Source organism: Hippocampus zosterae, chromosome 10 (assembly GCF_025434085.1).
Source record: "Hippocampus zosterae strain Florida chromosome 10, ASM2543408v3, whole genome shotgun sequence".
In the NCBI taxonomy this organism is placed as follows: domain Eukaryota; kingdom Metazoa; phylum Chordata; class Actinopteri; order Syngnathiformes; family Syngnathidae; genus Hippocampus; species Hippocampus zosterae.
The window spans coordinates 15,638,665-15,656,495 of NC_067460.1; the positions used below are offsets into that span (position 1 = coordinate 15,638,665).

General features: G+C 42.0%; 2 protein-coding genes and 1 long non-coding RNA gene across 4 annotated transcripts in view; 2 read left to right on the plus strand and 1 right to left on the minus strand.

Moving 5' to 3' along the window:
• si:ch211-286b4.4 (uncharacterized) overlaps positions 1-12,053 on the minus strand; it is a 71,315-nt gene extending 59,262 nt beyond the window's left edge. Inside the window, exons 1-15 of the mRNA XM_052077375.1 lie at positions 11,976-12,053; positions 7,945-7,989; positions 7,746-7,839; positions 7,536-7,623; positions 6,071-6,259; positions 5,893-5,998; positions 5,554-5,787; positions 5,365-5,466; positions 4,267-4,458; positions 4,008-4,118; positions 3,330-3,522; positions 2,553-2,689; positions 2,110-2,334; positions 1,868-2,009; positions 1,665-1,788 (exon numbers count right to left, since the gene is read on the minus strand). Coding sequence (XP_051933335.1) covers positions 1,665-1,788; positions 1,868-2,009; positions 2,110-2,334; positions 2,553-2,689; positions 3,330-3,522; positions 4,008-4,118; positions 4,267-4,458; positions 5,365-5,466; positions 5,554-5,764 — 1,437 coding nt within the window. The 5' untranslated portion in view covers positions 5,765-5,787; positions 5,893-5,998; positions 6,071-6,259; ... (2 more) ...; positions 7,945-7,989; positions 11,976-12,053. The remainder of the gene's footprint in view (positions 1-1,664; positions 1,789-1,867; positions 2,010-2,109; positions 2,335-2,552; positions 2,690-3,329; positions 3,523-4,007; positions 4,119-4,266; positions 4,459-5,364; positions 5,467-5,553; positions 5,788-5,892; positions 5,999-6,070; positions 6,260-7,535; positions 7,624-7,745; positions 7,840-7,944; positions 7,990-11,975) is intronic.
• LOC127608388 (uncharacterized) lies at positions 8,687-11,486 on the plus strand. Of its 2 annotated transcripts, XR_007964259.1 has the most exons (11): positions 8,687-8,859; positions 8,925-9,227; positions 9,302-9,343; positions 9,455-9,490; positions 9,582-9,695; positions 9,782-9,818; positions 9,899-9,939; positions 10,015-10,065; positions 10,149-10,261; positions 10,880-11,074; positions 11,315-11,486. XR_007964259.1 is itself a non-coding variant. In XM_052077376.1 (10 exons), the coding sequence occupies exons 1-10, from the start codon at positions 8,811-8,813 to the stop codon at positions 11,009-11,011; spliced, it is 918 nt and encodes a 305-aa protein (XP_051933336.1). In that variant the 5' UTR covers positions 8,687-8,810; the 3' UTR covers positions 11,012-11,079. The 2 variants fall into 2 exon arrangements, 1 of the variants encoding a protein (XP_051933336.1); XM_052077376.1 differs by lacking the exon at positions 11,315-11,486 and having other exon boundaries at positions 10,880-11,079.
• A 1,834-nt stretch (positions 12,054-13,887) lies between the features above and the next one.
• LOC127608392 (uncharacterized) lies at positions 13,888-16,387 on the plus strand. Its single transcript, XR_007964261.1, has 3 exons — positions 13,888-14,034; positions 14,149-14,224; positions 15,439-16,387. It is a non-coding gene; the product is annotated as an uncharacterized LOC127608392 (long non-coding RNA).
• Positions 16,388-17,831: the final 1,444 nt, after the last annotated feature.

Below are 17,831 nucleotides of genomic sequence, written 5' to 3' on the forward strand. Positions count from 1 at the left end.
TTTCCTTCCGTTTTTATATGGCGACACCACAGAAGCGTAGATGGCATAGAGCGGGAAAGTGTGACAATGAACAGCAAACAGGAAAAGCCACTTAACGCGGGGAAGGCTTTGGCTATTGGCCTCATGCGTTACCTCCGCAGTACAATTAAAACATCCCGTAAGTGAAACCAAATTTCTTTTCAGAATGTGAATATGTGCTGTCTGAGTGTCGGCAAAAAAAGCTGACAAATTTGAATGATTTATACACGTTTAAAATGAGGCCTAAAAAAAAAAAGATGAACAATCATGCTTTTGTCTCCGTTATCAAAAACTGCACCAAAAAAAAAGATGATCCAGGATCTTTCTTACACCTACACATTTCTACATGTTTTAACCATGAAATCTGTGCTTACAGTAAAGCCTCCAGTGACTGGAATATATCCCACTGGGTCATTGATCCAATCTTTTTATGTCGCCGTTCACATGACAAAAACAAATGCGACAGTTAATGTGAACAGAATGTGTCTGTGAAGTTACACGGATAAATGCACAAAACACAGAGTCATATCTGGCCTCACTGACTTATTTAAGTTAAGATATCCTTTCGAGAATTTGGCGATTTTGGGCTTCAACTGACTGTTACACTCCCGGTCGCGGATCGAAAAGATGTTGTCACCACCTGTTTAGTGGAACAGATGTAACATTTGTCACGTTTTTATGATCTGAACGTTGAATGAGCATGAACTGAGCTTCCAGACCACAGTTGTATTAGATACATGTTCAATGTTTTCAAAATTTTGAAAAAGGCAGATCACACTGGAGCAGCGCTTCATTGATATTTGCGGAGAATTCACTTGAGTGATTCATGTAACAATCTAACTCTTACCAGCTAAGTATAGAACATATTACCGTATTTTCCGGAGTATAAGTCAGTTTTTTTTTCATAGTTTGGCCGGGGGTGTGACTTATACTCTGGAGCAACTTATGTGAAATGGTTAACTCATTGTACACATCACATGTTATTTTCACATTAAACCGCAAGAGGGTGCTCTCGGCCTGTGTTGATACTTTCGACACGGGCTAATAACGATATGCTAATAACGTTAGCATATCGTACACTTATTCAGCCTGATGTTCACTAGTTTTATTTTTATTTTAAATTGCCTTTCAAGATGACATGTATGTTTTGGGTGTTGGATTTTAACAAAAAAATTCCCCAAAAATGTGATTTATACTCCAGTGTGACTTGTATATGTTTTTCTTTCTTAATTATGCATTTTTTTGGCTGGTGCGATTCATAATCCGGAGCGACGTATAATCCGAAAAAGACAGAATGTCTTTTTTATTTATTTTTTTTAAACCTGCCTGCACAATTAATAAAGATTTCATGGGGGCGACCGTATGAACTTTGGAACAAATAATCTATGGGGGAAAAAAAGTTTTAAATTTAGAACTTGGACGAGTCAGCCAGAGTGGATTGTCGAGGTTTGGCTGTATAATAAAATGTGTTCCTCTCCTCAACAGATAGGAGATGACTAATATGAGTCGTATCACTGTGGGGGCTGAAAAGATATTTTAAATAAATAAATAAAAATAGCACCATCAGGATGAGACTACAAACATTATCTGATTCTGACTGATCAGTAGTCCAGTCACAATAGATGGTGGGCGATATAGGCCCTTACAGAGTAGCTGCCGGCTCCGCACACTTTGGGGTTAACGGTGGCTGAGTGGGAGCAGAAATAACCGGCGGGGCAAGTAGAGCAGTCCTCCAGTGTCTGACCTCCTTTCACACGGCGAAATGTTGAGCTGGAGAAAAGCGGGATGGTAGTGTAAATATACAACTCTCGCAAATCTCTTGGATATTTGATATAGAGTCAGTGCTTACATGGGGCAGGGTGCAGGTTTGGAGGTGCCTTCGAGACAGAATGAGCCTTCAGGGCAAGGCAGGCAATCTTTTTTCTGCCTGTTGCCCATGTGGATGCTGTATGTACCTGCCGGGCAAGGAAACTGGGAACCATATGCGGTCCCTGAGGATGCAGAATCAACAGAGGTATATGCCTCATGATTTCCTATTTTACATTGACAGCTTCAACCCAATATAATGACATCTTGCACTTCTGTGTATACCTTCTGGACAGTAGTGCCCTGAGCTGCATCGGCCCGATGGCGCTCCTGATCCCACCAAACAGTACCAGCCCTGTGGGCACGGCTGGCATTCAATCTCGGCTTCTAATCCACTCTGACCACTCCAAGTGCCCACCGGACATTTGTACTGGGTTGGGAACTTGGTACCGGGTGGACAATAATGGCCGACAGAACAGGAGAGAGGTGGCCTGTGGATACCACCTGTTCCTAAGAACCAATGTGAGGGATCAAGAATATTGAGAATGAACTAACACAAATGAGGTTTTTTTTTTCAATGAATAAAGGCAACTCATATATCCGAAATGTCCTACAAGTATAAAACAGTGGTTATTGGTCATTGTGAATCATCAAAAGAAGCCAAATGTAACCATATTAACATGCTTGTCAATCATTTTTTCCCCCTTCATTAAACAGGAGCAATGAACCTCGAAGACAAGCGTATCGGGCCGGACACTGCTGACATTGCGAACGATCTGTGAGGTCCGTGCGGTTGCTCAGTGTCCCTGGAGGACACGCGTTGGTTGGGGCATTGGGTTTAGATGAACCAGGAGGACACACGAACCTATTCCAATTAAAACAAACAAACGGAAATCATAGAGACTGTAAACAAATGGTTGTAATACATATCTGAAGAGAATTTATGAGATTCAGTATCAGGGTTGTATGAAAATCTCCATCAGTTTTAGTGAGCCCTACTGGACACTTTCCAATATGTCGTTTATGGCTTATGTCCATTTGCTATCGTTAAGGCATCCCGCATATTCCAATAAAATTGAAACTGTTTCCTTTGTAACTGCCTTAGTACCTTGCAAGAAATGTTTTGCGAAATCTACTCAAGCTGAATAAATGATTTAGATACATACCAGGGCCAAGTGTGAAATGAATCCATTATTTTCCTTTCATAGGAGATGTTATAGTGGAAACGTATCCCACTGGCGGGATACAATGGTGCTCATTATTAGGGTTGTTGTTTGCCACGGAATAGGGCTGAACAATTCAAACGGACATCACAATGTAGTAGAATGAAATTTTTAAATTGCTATGGCTGCAATTTGGAGGAACAATTACAAGAGATAAAATACAGTTTCAGTTCAATCGTCTTTATATATGACACACAACAGGTGTCCATGGAATGAGTAAGGATGCCTTGCGATATATTCTAGGATGAGATTTTCATTTGTATATATGCGGAGGCTCGTCACCCGTGCATGCAGTCCACATCTGGTGCCGTCAGAGCCACCTGAGTGCAGGCCTTGCCCCCATGGCACTCTCTGCAGTCGGCCAACTCGTCCTGACCCTCCAAGGGGTTAAAGGAGCCCGGCAGACACGGCACGGGGTCACTTGTACCCTCGGGGCAATAGAAACCGGCCGGGCATTTGAGACAGTCCTTCAAACCTGGAGGAGGATAGCACATTTTCAGTGGATATACGCATGAGCAGTGGCTATACCGTTGGTGTTGTCAGATTTATTCATGCTTATATTGGCAGGAAAAAGGTAGATGAGAATGGTCCATCAAGTTTTACTCAGTTTATCTAACTTATTTCATTCTAATGAATTCTTTGCTCTTATTTTTTCCATATCATTCCTAGTATGTCATTTTTTCTGTACAAGGTAAATCTTTATCTGCCCTCTTTGTGTCCATCTGTCACAATTCAGATTTACCTCATGATTCATCATGTAAATAGTTATATATATAGATATAGATATATATGGACTACCCATATTCATTTTTATGTAATAACTGGGCTGACGTCTCAAAAACTGCAACGCTTTCTTAAAGGGGTAACACGAGCTTCCTGTTTAAGGAATTCATGTCTGTGTATGTTAAAAGGTACCGGTATTTAATGATTTATCCGTTAGACTATGGCATATAAACTAACTTATCGCTCCTTGATGAGGAGTGAAGGTGCCTCTGGGACACGTGACTTCCTCCAGTGTGCCAGCAGGACAGAATCTTCCTCGAGCGCAAGGCAAGCCAGGAGCTGAGGAACCTGTCAATACAAACGTGCATCATCCCACTGGAGCGTTAAAAGCCAGAAAATTACTTCTCCTCCTACACAAGGGTAGATTTTAATTACACGGCTGTTTTATTTTGTGAATTTCTCCTGCGACTGTGGTCACTCATTTCGCTGACCTTACCTGTAGGACAGAATCGTCCTTCGCTACATCTTTTGCAAGCTGTCCTACTTGTCTGACCCACTTGTTCTCCTGCTGTCCCAGCAGGGCAAGGTGACCCGTGAGAGGTGGCGGTGCCCTCCTCACAATAGAAACCCAGTGGGCACAAGAACTGAGGAGAGGGTCGAGCTGAAGTCCCTTCCAGACAGTAAAACCCTTGAGACAAGTGTTTGCGGATAAGAAAGAACGCTTTTAAGAGGACAGAAGATGTACTTGTACTGCAAGTAACAACGTGATTGGATAAAATAATGAATGGATGAGACGATTTCTTTCTTAATATTAAGGGACTTTGAATGCATCCACAAAATATTTTGTGGGTTTTTCACACCAAAATAATACTTGATTTTCTAGACTGTTGACACTTGTTAGGGTCATGGTTGACGTAAAGTCTTTTCTAGCTAACTTTGGCATGTAGACAACCGGTCTTGCACAAACACATTCACCCACATGGACTATTTTGTGTCTTCAATTTACCTAAAGTGCATATTTTGGGTTTATGAGGCAGTCAAGCTACACAGAGAAAACCCATGCAAGCATGGAAAGAACATGCCATATTCACACGAGAAGGCCTGAGCCAAGATTCAAATCCAGAATCATTTGACCGTGAGGGGAAACATGCTATAACCACTCGTCCACTGTGGTGCCTATTTCCTAATTAAGTTTGTGAGCATCAAAATATATTGTTATTGCAATGATGTTGTTTTAAGGTTAGGTAGGTGCTAGGTCAGTCATGTCCAATTTACCTACTGTATTTACAATACAATAAAATTTAGCGTTTTGTGTCATTTCCAGCTGTGATTCTCCAGAGAACACGGAGAGGATTTTGACCACGACACAAAGAGCACGTATTCAGGTCACTGTCAAGACTGAAAACCGGCATGATATTGTGTAAGTATTCCTGTATTTTGAATTTGCACCTCAAATGTACACTTCATCTTTTAACAATGCTAAACAGCTCCGAAATGTTTTGTGGCAATCCATAATTTGAGTTGACATATAATTACACTTGCCTCAGGTCAGTACCTTCATCATTAATCATCAATAGTCAAATTAGTCTGCTACCTGCAGGACAAATTATGCAGTCTGTCAGCCTCTGAAGACCTTCTTTGGGTCCATAGCTACCTGCAGGACAAGGTATAGCTATACCTTCTTCACAGTAATGACCTGTGTTGAAAGAAAAAATAGTCATACTTTCTTGCATTACAGACATGAACATTAGAATCTTATGCTAGGAAAGTGATGAACACTTACCTACTGGACATACAATACAGAGTGAAGCCTCCTGTGGGTGTTTGTATGTGCCTGGTACACATGCAGTGGGTTGACTTGACCTTTGGTCTGACAGCCTCCGCAGGGGTGGCATGACTCCCCGGCACATTGAGGAGGTATCATTACATCCATGGCATGAGGTCTGGCCGAGTGTGGAAGTTGATCCAGGTGGACATGTGAGCGGCTGAGACATCCCACTGTCTGGACAGTAAGTTCCTGGCGAAGTCAGAGGTGCATTTTAATTGTGTGTGTGTGGCCTACTGTAGCTCACATGCACTCATATGCATTGTACAATGTATTTTGTTTTGTTTTTTCCCAAACCTGCAGGACATTGTAGGCAGTTGATAGCGCACACACCAGAGTAGAAGCCTGGGGGGCAGTCATTACACTCTGTGTGATGGATGTTTGGCTCTTTTCCGGTCCCACACTGTTAGACATGAAACTATGTTACGTGAATAATGCGTATACTGTAACAACACACAATAGCCATCTCTCTGACCTTTTGCGCAAATCCAAAGGTGCAAATGGAATCGATAGGACATGTTAGACACTGGAGAATCCCTTCGGGAGAATGTTCCCCAGGTGAACATAATGAGATGCTTCCATTGGCTGGAAAGCAGGAGAAACCTGCTGGGCAGAGCCTGCACGCCACACGGTCTTCAGACGTAATCAGACCTGGAAAACAAGGCTGCAACATGCCACGGGAAGTCATGGCATGATACAATCTCTCATTCATAATAGAGGAGATAAGCACCACTGGTATTCTACAGTACATGTTTGTGGCTCCGAGTTTGTTTGTTTTTTACCGTGGAAACCGGGTTGAAGTAGCTCTTTGAGTGTAAAAGGTTGCTGACCTCTGCCCGAGAACATTATGACATTCGAAAATCAGTAATAATACTTGAAAATCAATACTGAAACACACAAGCAGCCATTGCGGATTTTTTAATTGATGTTGTATGCTTACGTCTTCCAGTCTTAGTCAGGACACGTGTCGCAGAATTATGTATTAATTGTAGATAATGAAATGCTCTTTTTAGGAAGACCAGAAAGCGAAGCATTGCAGTAATCAATTCGCACGTCTCTGTGCTGGGAAGAAGGAGAAAAGGGTGAATGAACCCTTGCTATGTCCTTCAAGTGATAAAAAAAACTTGTGTTTGTTATATTTTTAATACACACATGAAATAAAAATGAGCTCAGAGTCTGGAATGACACCTAGAAGTGTTACCTGAGGCGATGGGGTTTAAAGACGGTGTTTGTATTTTAGTTGAAAATCTCTGTCTCTGGGTCTCAGGACAGATGAATAAAATTTTCAGTTTGTCCTGGTTGAACTGGAGGAAGCTCACTGACATCCAGGATTTGATGTCCAGGATACAGTTAAAAGTAAGTAAAAAGAGCTTCCAACGGACTGGCACATCAGGAGACAGAGACATACAACTGCATATCATCAGCGTAGCTGTGAAAATTCATTCTGTGCCTCCTGATGACACCGCAAAGAGGAAGCATATATAAGTTTAACGACGAGGAACCTAAAACAGCTCCTTGAGGTACACTGCATATTGCTTCATTATGTGTCTTCTGTGTGTTTTTGTTTCAATTGCTACGATTAATGGGGGCTCAAATCATCCATCCATCCACGATCACAAAGGTAGGGTGAGTGGAGTTTTCTTTGGGCAGTAGGCGGGGTACACCCTGAACTGGTTGCCAACCAATCAAAGGGCACACATAGAAAATTCACACTCACAGTCACACCTACGGACAATGAGATTGTTCAATCAACCTAACATGCATGTTTTTGGAATGTGGAAGTCAACCAGAGTACCTGGAGAGAGAATATGCAAAATCCACACAGGAAGGCCAGCACATGACCTCTGTACTATGAGGCGGGCGTGCTAACCAGTCGAGCCCCGTTCTCAATGTCAAATAATGACATTGAGAAATTCTAATATTGGTAAAGGTCGCTTTACCTTGCAGTCAGTAATCCTGCTCCTCCCTGTATATGGATTGAATGTTCCCAAGTCACATCTCTGAGCCGCAGATACATTTCCAGGACAGCTGTGGAACATGCATACGTCATTAATCTTTTACCATGTAAAAAAAAAAAAAACTTTAAAAAAATTTAATTTAAATTAAAAAAATTTATCTGCATAGTTCTTTTTATTTGGTTGGTGGCTTACAAATGACCCGAGGGGCACTCCAAACAATGTTGGTGGGAGAAGTATGTTCCCTCTGGACACTCAACAAGTTCGGTGGAGGAGAGATCTGCAATGGCTTCAAATTATTAGACATGAAATACTTATGAGTTAACTTGTGACTTGCTCAAAGAGCTTAAAAATATATAATGTACAGTATATTTTCAAGAGTTATTGCTCTTACCAGACGTCAGTCCAGGTTGGGTGCACAGCACAAAAATCAATACAGCTGAAAACCACAACAGATGCATTGTCACCAAATTTCCAATCTAGGCCATACAGTTACTGAAATAGGCTATGTTCAGTCAGAACCGTTTGGTCTGAGCCTGCGTGACTGTTTAATGTATGAAAGTGAGAAGCACTCAGTGGCTGAAAGTGAAACGCGAACGCAGGAATGCGATTCCCAAGCGACCGCCAAAGTTGATAATGGTGTTCGGTGGTGGTGTGTAACCGGATTCTCGGTGTTCATAATGCATGAGTATGTGCTAAAGAGGACTTATCTGCGTTTGTAATTATTCATGCGGTCTGGACTATTCATTTGGCGGTGACAATGAGGTGAACTAAACATGAGAAATGCAAAATATATATATTTTTTAAACCAATCCGTTTAGAAAGATTGATGCCTGATGTTCAAATTTCAACCATGAACATTTATGATTTAAAGATTAACATCAGACACATCCTGTTGTTTGAATGAGCATCATTCTGCAGACGTGCTATAAAACGCATCTCCATCTATTGCATCACTCGTCTTGGGCTTCTTTTTTTTAACTTGACAAAGTCTTCTAGTGCCTTTAAATATCAATGAGTGGGTTTAGTGTTGGCGTATCATCTTTGACGATGAGCTTGTCAACCAAACATTCTCAACTGAACTTTCCGTTCCAATGAAACAGCTGCAAGAAATGGAAAATCATTGTCGTTCAGTCTTACCACTTCCTGTGGTAGAGATGTGTGAGGGCTTGCCAGTTTATTTTTACATGGTTGCAAACGAGCGCAACATACTGAATGCATTTGAAAGACAACACTCATCAGAATCGAATGTGACAAACAATGGAGATTCCTTTTTATTTAGCACTATTTCATTTATGGATAGCTAAAGGTAACACTGATTGTATTTTTCAGAGTCGAATTATGTCCGATAACAATCATTCCTTCTTTTTACAGACACCGTGTGCTGCATGGACACCAAGGGGCTCTTGGAGTTCAAGTCTGTTACATTGGGGCAATCTCTCACATTAAAATGCCATTACGACTGCTCTAATGCATTCGTTCGGGCCTGTTGGAGCAAAGCGTCTGATAACTCGGACTGCCTGGGGGACCAAAGCCTCACCTTCTGCAGCGTAACTCTACATTTGGACACTGTTTCTGCGCAAGATCTCAAGTATAACTATACTTGTTACATACAAGTAACAGATGACCCGCAGCTCACAACGAAAAAACTTCGTGTTGTATCTCTATTTCTAAAAGGTAGCAAATACTACACTACGTATATCTGACGTAAAATCTAGATTTCATTTGAAATAGATTTTTTTTTTCCCCAGCCCAGACAAGTGCTCAAACCTGCACAGTGGCTCCAACTAATAGTAAGTGGTAAAATGGTGAATGGATACTTTACATACCGTGTCATTCATTCAATGCACTTATTTACATATCACATTCCTTTTGTCACCACAAACTGTGATTTTCATTGACAGTGCCTGCGAATGTTCAGCCACGGGATTCAAGCGGAGGTGAGATACCACTGTAGCACTTATTATAAATATACAAATCAAATATTTGTGAACATTGAAGTACAACAGTCTTTTTTCTTTCCCCCGAAAGGATGGCAATTTAGAGAAATTCATGTTTTGGCAACCTTTTCCCTCGCAGTGGCCTTGGCACTGACCGTGTTGGTCGTGTATTCATGTGTGAAATACAATCCATGCAGCAGAAATGGTAAGTATGAGGATCAAAATAAAATTTGTCAAATTAATCTGAAATTTGAATAGAATTTTACATTCATATTTTGACACATGTTTCAGGGGATGACGATGACGATTGTGATATGTCCAGATCAGGGTGAGTTTTTATATTAGGCTGTATTCGGTCTCCATAATTAGGACTTTGTGATTTTTATTTCTTTTTTACTCTAATTGCAGTTCATTGCTCCATTCCCGAGTTGTTTTCTCTTCAATGAATGGTAACCGTGTACTATATTAAAAAAACTTAATATAACAAAGTTTGGTACTATTTACCACTGCTTTAATCTGCACAGATTCATCGGCATCCCAAAATGAACAACTGACTTTAAGGGTTACCTCACTAGGTACAATCTTCCCTACAACAACAACATCACTAAAATACTTAGAGGACAATCGTTTTATGAAATAATATACTCTTTATATGCAGATGATGAGTGTCAAAGTGAAGTTCCATATGCTGAAATCATGATTTCAGTCAGAGGTGTCAGTACACCAGAGCTCACTCAAGTCAGCTACTTGGCAACAAATGACTCACAACAGGTAAGCCAACTTTCTCTGTCTAATATATCTACTGTACCTACTTAGATTGAATTAACACCTTGGATTCAAGAATATCAGCGTTGCCTTGGAAATAAACACACAGGACATTGGCTGTGGGAATGAGGATGCCATTCAACTCATTCATTCATTCATTCATTCATTCATCTTCCTAACCGCTTGATCCTCACTAGGGTCGCGGGGGGTGCTGGAGCCTATCCCAGCTGTCTCCGGGCAGTAGGCGGGGGACACCCTGAATCGGTTGCCAGCCAATCGCAGGGCACACAGAAACGAACAACCATCCGCACTCACACTCACACCTAGGGACAATTTAGAGTGTTCAATCAGCCTGACATGCATGTTTTTGGAATGTGGGAGGAAACCGGAGCACCCGGAGAAAACCCACGCAGGCCCGGGGAGAACATGCAAACTCCACACAGGGAGGCCGGAGCTGGAATCGAACCCGGTACCTCTGCACTGTGAAGCCGACGTGCTAACCACTGGACTACCGGGCCGCCCGCCATTCAACTACTACAACAAAAATTATATGATAGGCCGATGTATTCTTTTGTTCTGCGTTCTGTATGTTATTATAAAAGTCACTCTCTTGCTCTGCTTCAGTGGCGAGGATGCGAATCGAGGGGTCATATACAGTCCTCACACTCATGTGACAGGCTTCACATTCCGCAGCCCAGAGAGGTCAGCCGCAAGCTGAGTACAAACTCAGAGTACGCAGTCATCACGTACGCCTGACTTGAGAAGACATGGGCAGCCATCGTCTGCAAGAGGAGAGAGACAAGGAAACATGAAGTCTGTGTATTCTGTCATAGATAGATAGATAGATAGATAGATAGATAGATAGATAGATAGATAGATAGATAGATAGATAGATAGATAGATAGATAGATAGATAGATAGATAGATAGATAGATAGATAGATAGATAGATAGATAGATAGATAGATAGATAGATAGATAGATAGATAGATAGATAGATAGATAGATAGATAGATAGATAGATAGATAGATAGATAGATAGATAGATAGATAGATAGAGTACAATGCCTTGTTTCATAAGCAGATACTCCACGTATCTCATCTAGCTTTACATTTGTATTGGTTTGAATCACACGTGTCAACATGCTGTTCATCGACGCCAGGTATTTCATTTCATGTATTTCATATAAACCAACAAAAAAATAAAGTTGCCTAAAATAGGCCAAAAGAAATTGTGAGTAGGTCAGTATTCTAAATGATTTATTATGTATTTTATATGAGAGAAAATAAATAAGAAGTAAATGACACTTAAATTTGTTATGGCCTGTTTTGCAATGATCCACATTAAGCCATTGTTGTTGTTTTTTCTATGTTATATTTTTGTTTTGTTTTTTTAATTTAGCCTCGATGAGTATTGGGCCTTATCGATGTCCGTCGTTGCGAATGTTGCATAGCAACAACCAACAACAATAGTGCCTTGATTTTAGATTGCTTCTAAGTCGTCTAACTTAATTTCCATAAATACATTTTAAACAGGTATACCTTCGGTAGATAAAGAGACAAACATTCCAATTCTATGTTATGACTTTAGAGTGCTAGTCAGTTAGCTTTACAGACAAAGTTTACGCGAGTTAACCTCCCTGAAAAAAAAAAAAAAAGAACTGCAGGATTTCTTACCGAAACGAGTGGTCGAAATGTCGGTGCCTTTCTGCAACACCCACCTGAGGATCCCACGGGGATTTGGCGCCGTCCTTGAAGGTCTGGTTCGAGAAATTCTACGTGACCAACCTGCAGACATTCCCAAATATGCCGCCCTCTACTTCAAGCGCCTTCTCGGCCAACGAGAAGGTAAACAGATTTGGACTTGCAGTGCCACAGCACTACAAGTAAACGATTTGTAAGTGCTTACCTGTTCTGGCTTGCAGGTAGTGGCGTGGACCCAATTGAGTGGGCTGCCAGCCTGGAGGACAGATTTGACAGCGACCGTACATTTCAGGCCAGTTGGTGCTAAAACAACGCCAGTTGTGATTGATGTCACCTTCCACCTTCTTGCTTATCAGGCTTTTTTTTGTGTCCCTGTCCTGCTGCAATTTTTCTAGAATATCTTTGACGTTGTATTGTTCTTCTACAGGATGTTCCTCAAGCGGTACCTGAAACAGAAGTTCCCATTTCTGAGTGAGTTGACTTTTTATCCCAATAATGCATTTCTGCGTTTGATGCCTTTTGTCACGTTTAACGACTGAATGGATGTAATCTAATCTCATCTAATTGACAGCGCAGGAAGGAATGGTGGGGACAATATGTACGAAACAAAGTGCCAATTGAGAGAGAGAGACAGAGACAGATAGAGAGACTGAACAACTGAGTTACAGTAATCAAAGTTGGTAAATAAAAGAGAAATAAATAACTTTATGTTTGAAATGAAGTTTTGCGATCATGTCGTTCCAAAGTAGTTCATACATGCGTATTATTAATCCATCCATCCATTTTCTTTGGTTCATTCACCCAAGAATTATGGGTTTATCGTTAAGATAATCATAATACATCATCAAACATTAGCTTTAAAAAAAAAAGAAAACATAAAGCTATTCATTCATGCATTTTCATCCTCACCAGTATTGCAGCTGATCTGAATCTCATAGAGCTGCTGAACAAGTTTGAAAAGTACTCTTAATGCGGGGGTTTTCCCCCTCGGAATTGCAATTTTGATTTAATGTTAAATTTAATATCAGTGGAAATTTCCATTTTGTAGCCTTCCTGCCAGTAGAAAAAAAAAATCATTCTGTCAAAGTATTATAAACCAACATTTGTTTGCTGCCCCCCCCCCCAGACAAAACACACCTGAGCTACAAACTGAAGAAGTGTCTGCTCAGTCATCAGAGTCCACACAACCTCAAGTCTCAGCAGCAACGTCTGATCAAGTTGACTCAACTGAGGCTCAAAACGAGAAAGCCCAGGATTTACCTCAGTCTGAGACACCAAGTGAGGTCTCACAGGGAGAAGAGAGCACTGAAGCTGGAGCATCTGAGGAAATGGCTAAGGATGAGTCTGGGGAAGTGGCTCAAGAGGAGGCTATAGAATTGGCTCAGGAAGTAGCTCAGGAGGAGGCTCAGGAAGAGGCTCAGGAGGAGGGTCAGGAAGAGGGTCAGGAAGAGGCTCAGGAGGAGGCTCAAGAAGAGGCTCAGAAAGAGGTTCAGGAGGAGGCTCAGGAAGAGGCTCAGGAGGAGGCTCAAGAGAAGACTCAGGAGGAGGCTCAAAAAGAGGCTCAGGAAGAGGCTCAAGAAGAGGCTCAGGAGGAGGCTCAGGAAGAGGCTCAGGAGGGGGATCAAGAGAAGGCTCAGGAGGAAGCTCAGGAGATGATTGAAGGGGATACTGAAGACAATGCCGAAGGGAACACCGGGGTGGACGCTGACCCAGATGCCGAGGAAGACACTATAGGGGGCGATGTGGTGGAAAGTGAGGTGGAAGCTGCCAATCTTGGCGAAACAGAGACAACTATGGAGGAAGTCACAGTTGATGATAACGAAGATGATGGTAATTCTGAGGTTGCTGAGGAGGAGAAGCCCAAAGCAGAGACAACAGAAACAGAAGAAGCACAGCCTCAAAGCGAACCGACAGAAAATTCCTTGGTTGAGGCCGAGCAAAGTAACAACGTGGAAAACCAGCCAGAAGATGAAGGTCCAGAGGAGGTCTCAGAGGTGGACACTCAGGAAGGGCAAGGCAACATTGAGCCTGAAATGGAGGGAGAGCAAAATGTCACAAACGATGAGCAAATGGAAGGTACTTTTGAGCATTTGTACACAATGAACAATATGGTACATTAAATGAAAGCAATTCTCAGAATAGCGAGTCATTGCACGTGGAACAAACAATGAGCTCCACTCTTTATTCCAGGTGAAGCAGCTAATAACCTTCCAGAGGGGGCCGAGCCAGAAGATGCACCAGAAACCAATGATTAGAACGAGATGAGGTAATGTTTTATGGATGTTCTCAAGAGTGACAAATGGACATCGTAAAAACAATTGAACAATCTGGTTGCAATTACAAATTCTGTTTTTACAAACAAAACGATCCTCGGTTTTGATTGGCACTGAGTCACAACATGAAACTGCAATTCATATTTTATAAGCTTGCCATTATTAAATTCGAGAGTGGTCTGTGGTCGTATGCGCTCATATGAGAGTGGTCGTATGCGCTCAGCACCCTTAATATACCAGAAGCAGATTGAGTTGTCTTGTGTATAAAATGTGCGATATAAATGAAGCTTCCATGCCTTGCCGAGAGAGAAGGATTGTTGAAATTGTAATTACTTGTTACCGGGAATGTTGTATTAATTTAACAATATGTGCTTAACAGTGTCTCGTTTATCAGCGCTTTGAGGGCGAGGATTCAATCAGCTTTTGCTGGAGAGCCTTTGTGGTAATTAAAAGAATCGCACTGTTATGCATTGGATGAATCACACAAAACAACTCTGAGGCCCGGTTCGTGTTGGGGTCGTTCCTTATTTACCGGTATATCTTTTAAATTGTGTGTGTGCGTGCGTGTTTTTTTGTTGTTGTTGTTGTGATGTGTCATTTTCAGGCATTCACGTAGTGGATATAAAAAAGTACCCCAAACCCACACTACCCCCCCATACAGATGATTTTAGGTTGATTCTCATATTTGGCAGGAAATTGCAAATTTGCAAAACAAGCACAATTTATGCACGATACCCTTTAAATCTATATTTTTTTCTACTTCATGACATATGAGTGGATGGGGGAAGTTGTAATTCACACAGAATAATGAGTGTTCTATCAGCCATGCCGACAGTCATCATCAACACCCAAACCGCGTTAGCAATTGAATGCCTTCTGGTCTGAACTTTCCTTTGGATATGTCCAATGAACACGCCTTTGGTTGTGACGCCTTAATTCTGCAGACACATTCAGTTAATAGTTTATTACCAAAAAAAAAAAAAGAAGACATTTGAACAGGGGTGTTTTATACCGACTACACGGACAAAGTCTTGAATTAGTCTCTGTTTTTGAAGATCTCCGGAATGGCCTTAAATATTAAATGATCTTAACCATAGCCTTGCACACTTGAGACATGATGCTGAGCTATGTTGTCCACCACCTCTTTCTGCTTTGTCTTTGCGCTTCCTTTTTCTCATGGGCCACGTGATCATGGAAACCCGCCTAGATCTTGCCCTGTAAAGGCCCAGGTGTTGATGTTGTCCTCTTCCTCCTGTGGCCAGCCCCCCCGTTCCTCCCGCTGAGAGGACCATGGCCTGATTGGACACAGCATGCATGTTTTTATTCTGATCGAGAAAGAGATGTGCACTGAGTGGTTATGCTCGAGAGGTTAGTAACCCACATCGCTTCTAGTTTTTCTCCTCTTGTCATATGCTGTATGACTGAGTCAGTCTATTTAGAATGCGTTCGCTTGCTTCTCAGGTTTTAACAGGCTTTTCCCTTATCGACCACACACATTAGGTCCATGGGCGCAATTTTCTGCAGGGTTTTTCCTGGCTAAAATTGAGGCAGAGGTGCTACCATCCTGACCATGCTCCATGACGTGCATGTATTCTGTAAATTCAACACTTTCTTTGACAAGAAACCTACTTTTAAGTTAAGAGTTCCAATAAGAATATGACTTATCATGTTCAAGCATTCGTTTCTTAAAACTTCTTCTCAGAGTCCACAAACTCTTCCTTGGAAATTAATAAACTTCACTCAAGTACTACAAGGTGAAAAAGTGCCATGTAAATAAAATCAGTCAGGAGTAAGGCTCGTGTCTTCAATTCCTTCTGTCAGGGTATGCAGAAGCATGACCCCTCCTGTTTTATAAGATAGTGGCGGCTCGCAAGTCTAAACCGTAGTGCTTCTCTATTCCTATTCTTTGTCCGTGACCTCATTGAATTGTCCACGAAACAAACTCTAAATGAGAATAATGATAACGATAAAAGATATAGCGCAACAGCTCCGATCACAAGCTGCATTTGCAGACTGCTGAGCGCTAACAATGCAGGTCACGCACAGGTGAAAGATTTACCTGCTTTATTTTATTTATTTTTTTAATACTTTTTGTGAAAATGAGACTGATAGGCTGACTAAGGTGCAGTGTACATTAACACAAAAAAATATATTACTAACACGCACCAGTGCACGTTAGTTTTTTTTCTCCTCTACACCCCTCGCGATCGACTTGGGACCAGTCCGCGACCGACCTAATGGGCATCCCTGGTGTAGATAAATGAATATAACAGAAATTCCTAAATGATTTAATGAACCAATTTTAGGGGGCAAGGCGCCTAAAAGGCTTGACGCTCTGTTGGTTGGAATAAAGTACGGTGTGTGCCGTAAGTAGCCCTTGGGCCATACTTTGCTCACCGACGTTTTACATCAGATGCTCCATTTTGTTTCAACATTGTGGGTGCAGTTCATCAACAGAAACAAGGATTTCTGCTCGGGGAAGTGAATATATTTATTTTTGTAAATGTGAAATATGGGACACTTGTATCGGAGCAGACGAGATGATGAAGTGTTTACATCCCATTGGTTCATTCGAGCACAACGTGAATATGTAGCGGCGTACAAGGATCCTTTTTCGGCGGCTCGTGATTTAAACATGCCCTTCCAATGCCTTCCTCACGGTCATATAACCAAAATTCTCTTGAGTTCCTAATGGCGCTGCGTTGAGAGGCGCCGCTGCTGCGCCCACAGATTGAAACTTGATTGAGACGTCCATCATCATCATCCCAAGTCGGCGTCTTTGCATTTTCGCCGCCGTCGCACTTGGCCAGCCCGTCTGATTGGCCTGGACTAGCGAGTGCGCCTTCAATCGAGTACAGTGGTGGAGTGCGAAGAGTTGCTGAGAATGTTGCCATGGCAACGCCTCACTGCTCGTCCTGCTTTCTTGTCATGAAATTATTAGGGGACGGTGATGTTGTTTCTTGCTCGGCATGCTGTGTAATAGTAATTACACATGAATAGCCAGCACTTATTTTTGTACCGTTTCACAACTTTACATGCCACGAACTTGCGCAACCCGCTGTAGTCTTAAAACTACCTTTTCGTCTGCCTTTGACTGGTTGTTTACAACGCCTCACAATCGAGAGAACTTCTCGTCTTGGCTGCCTGCTGATTGATGAAGGCAAAGTGAATTGGAGTCATCAGAGAGAACTCAAGCGTGAGGCTCATTTAACGTGGGAATCGTTTCACAAAGCAGCAGTGGAAGAATGAGTGCGAGAGATGGAACACAGATTAATGGCTGTTTTTCTGCCCCTGCATTTTGTCTCTGAGGCTGGCAGTGGCGTGTGGGCGGCCTCACCAGCTGGGATCAGAGTGATGGAGAAGGCTGTTAGCTCACGCTGCCTTGAATACATTTAGAACACTGCCCCGGCGCAACTCCGCTGCTGGTTTTATTTTTGCACTGTTACTAGCTGGAATTGGAAGTTTGAGATGATTATTTGATGCGCGTTTCTGCACCCTGATTGGTTCTTCTCAGTTGTTTTGCTCGTATCCGCGCCTGACGCCAGGACAGCTATGCAACTTTACATTGTTGCATGTACATTTAACAAACGATATCAGGAA

Excerpts from the sequence above, each read along its gene's own strand:
- LOC127608388 (XM_052077376.1), top strand. The coding sequence starts at position 8,811 with ATGGAGATTCCTTTTTATTTAGCACTATTTCATTTATGGATAGCTAAA. Across the intron at positions 9,228-9,301 it reads TGTATCTCTATTTCTAAAAG|CCCAGACAAGTGCTCAAACC; the intron begins GTAGCAAATACT and ends TTTTTTCCCCAG. Across the intron at positions 9,819-9,898 it reads TGTGATATGTCCAGATCAGG|TTCATTGCTCCATTCCCGAG; the intron begins GTGAGTTTTTAT and ends CTCTAATTGCAG.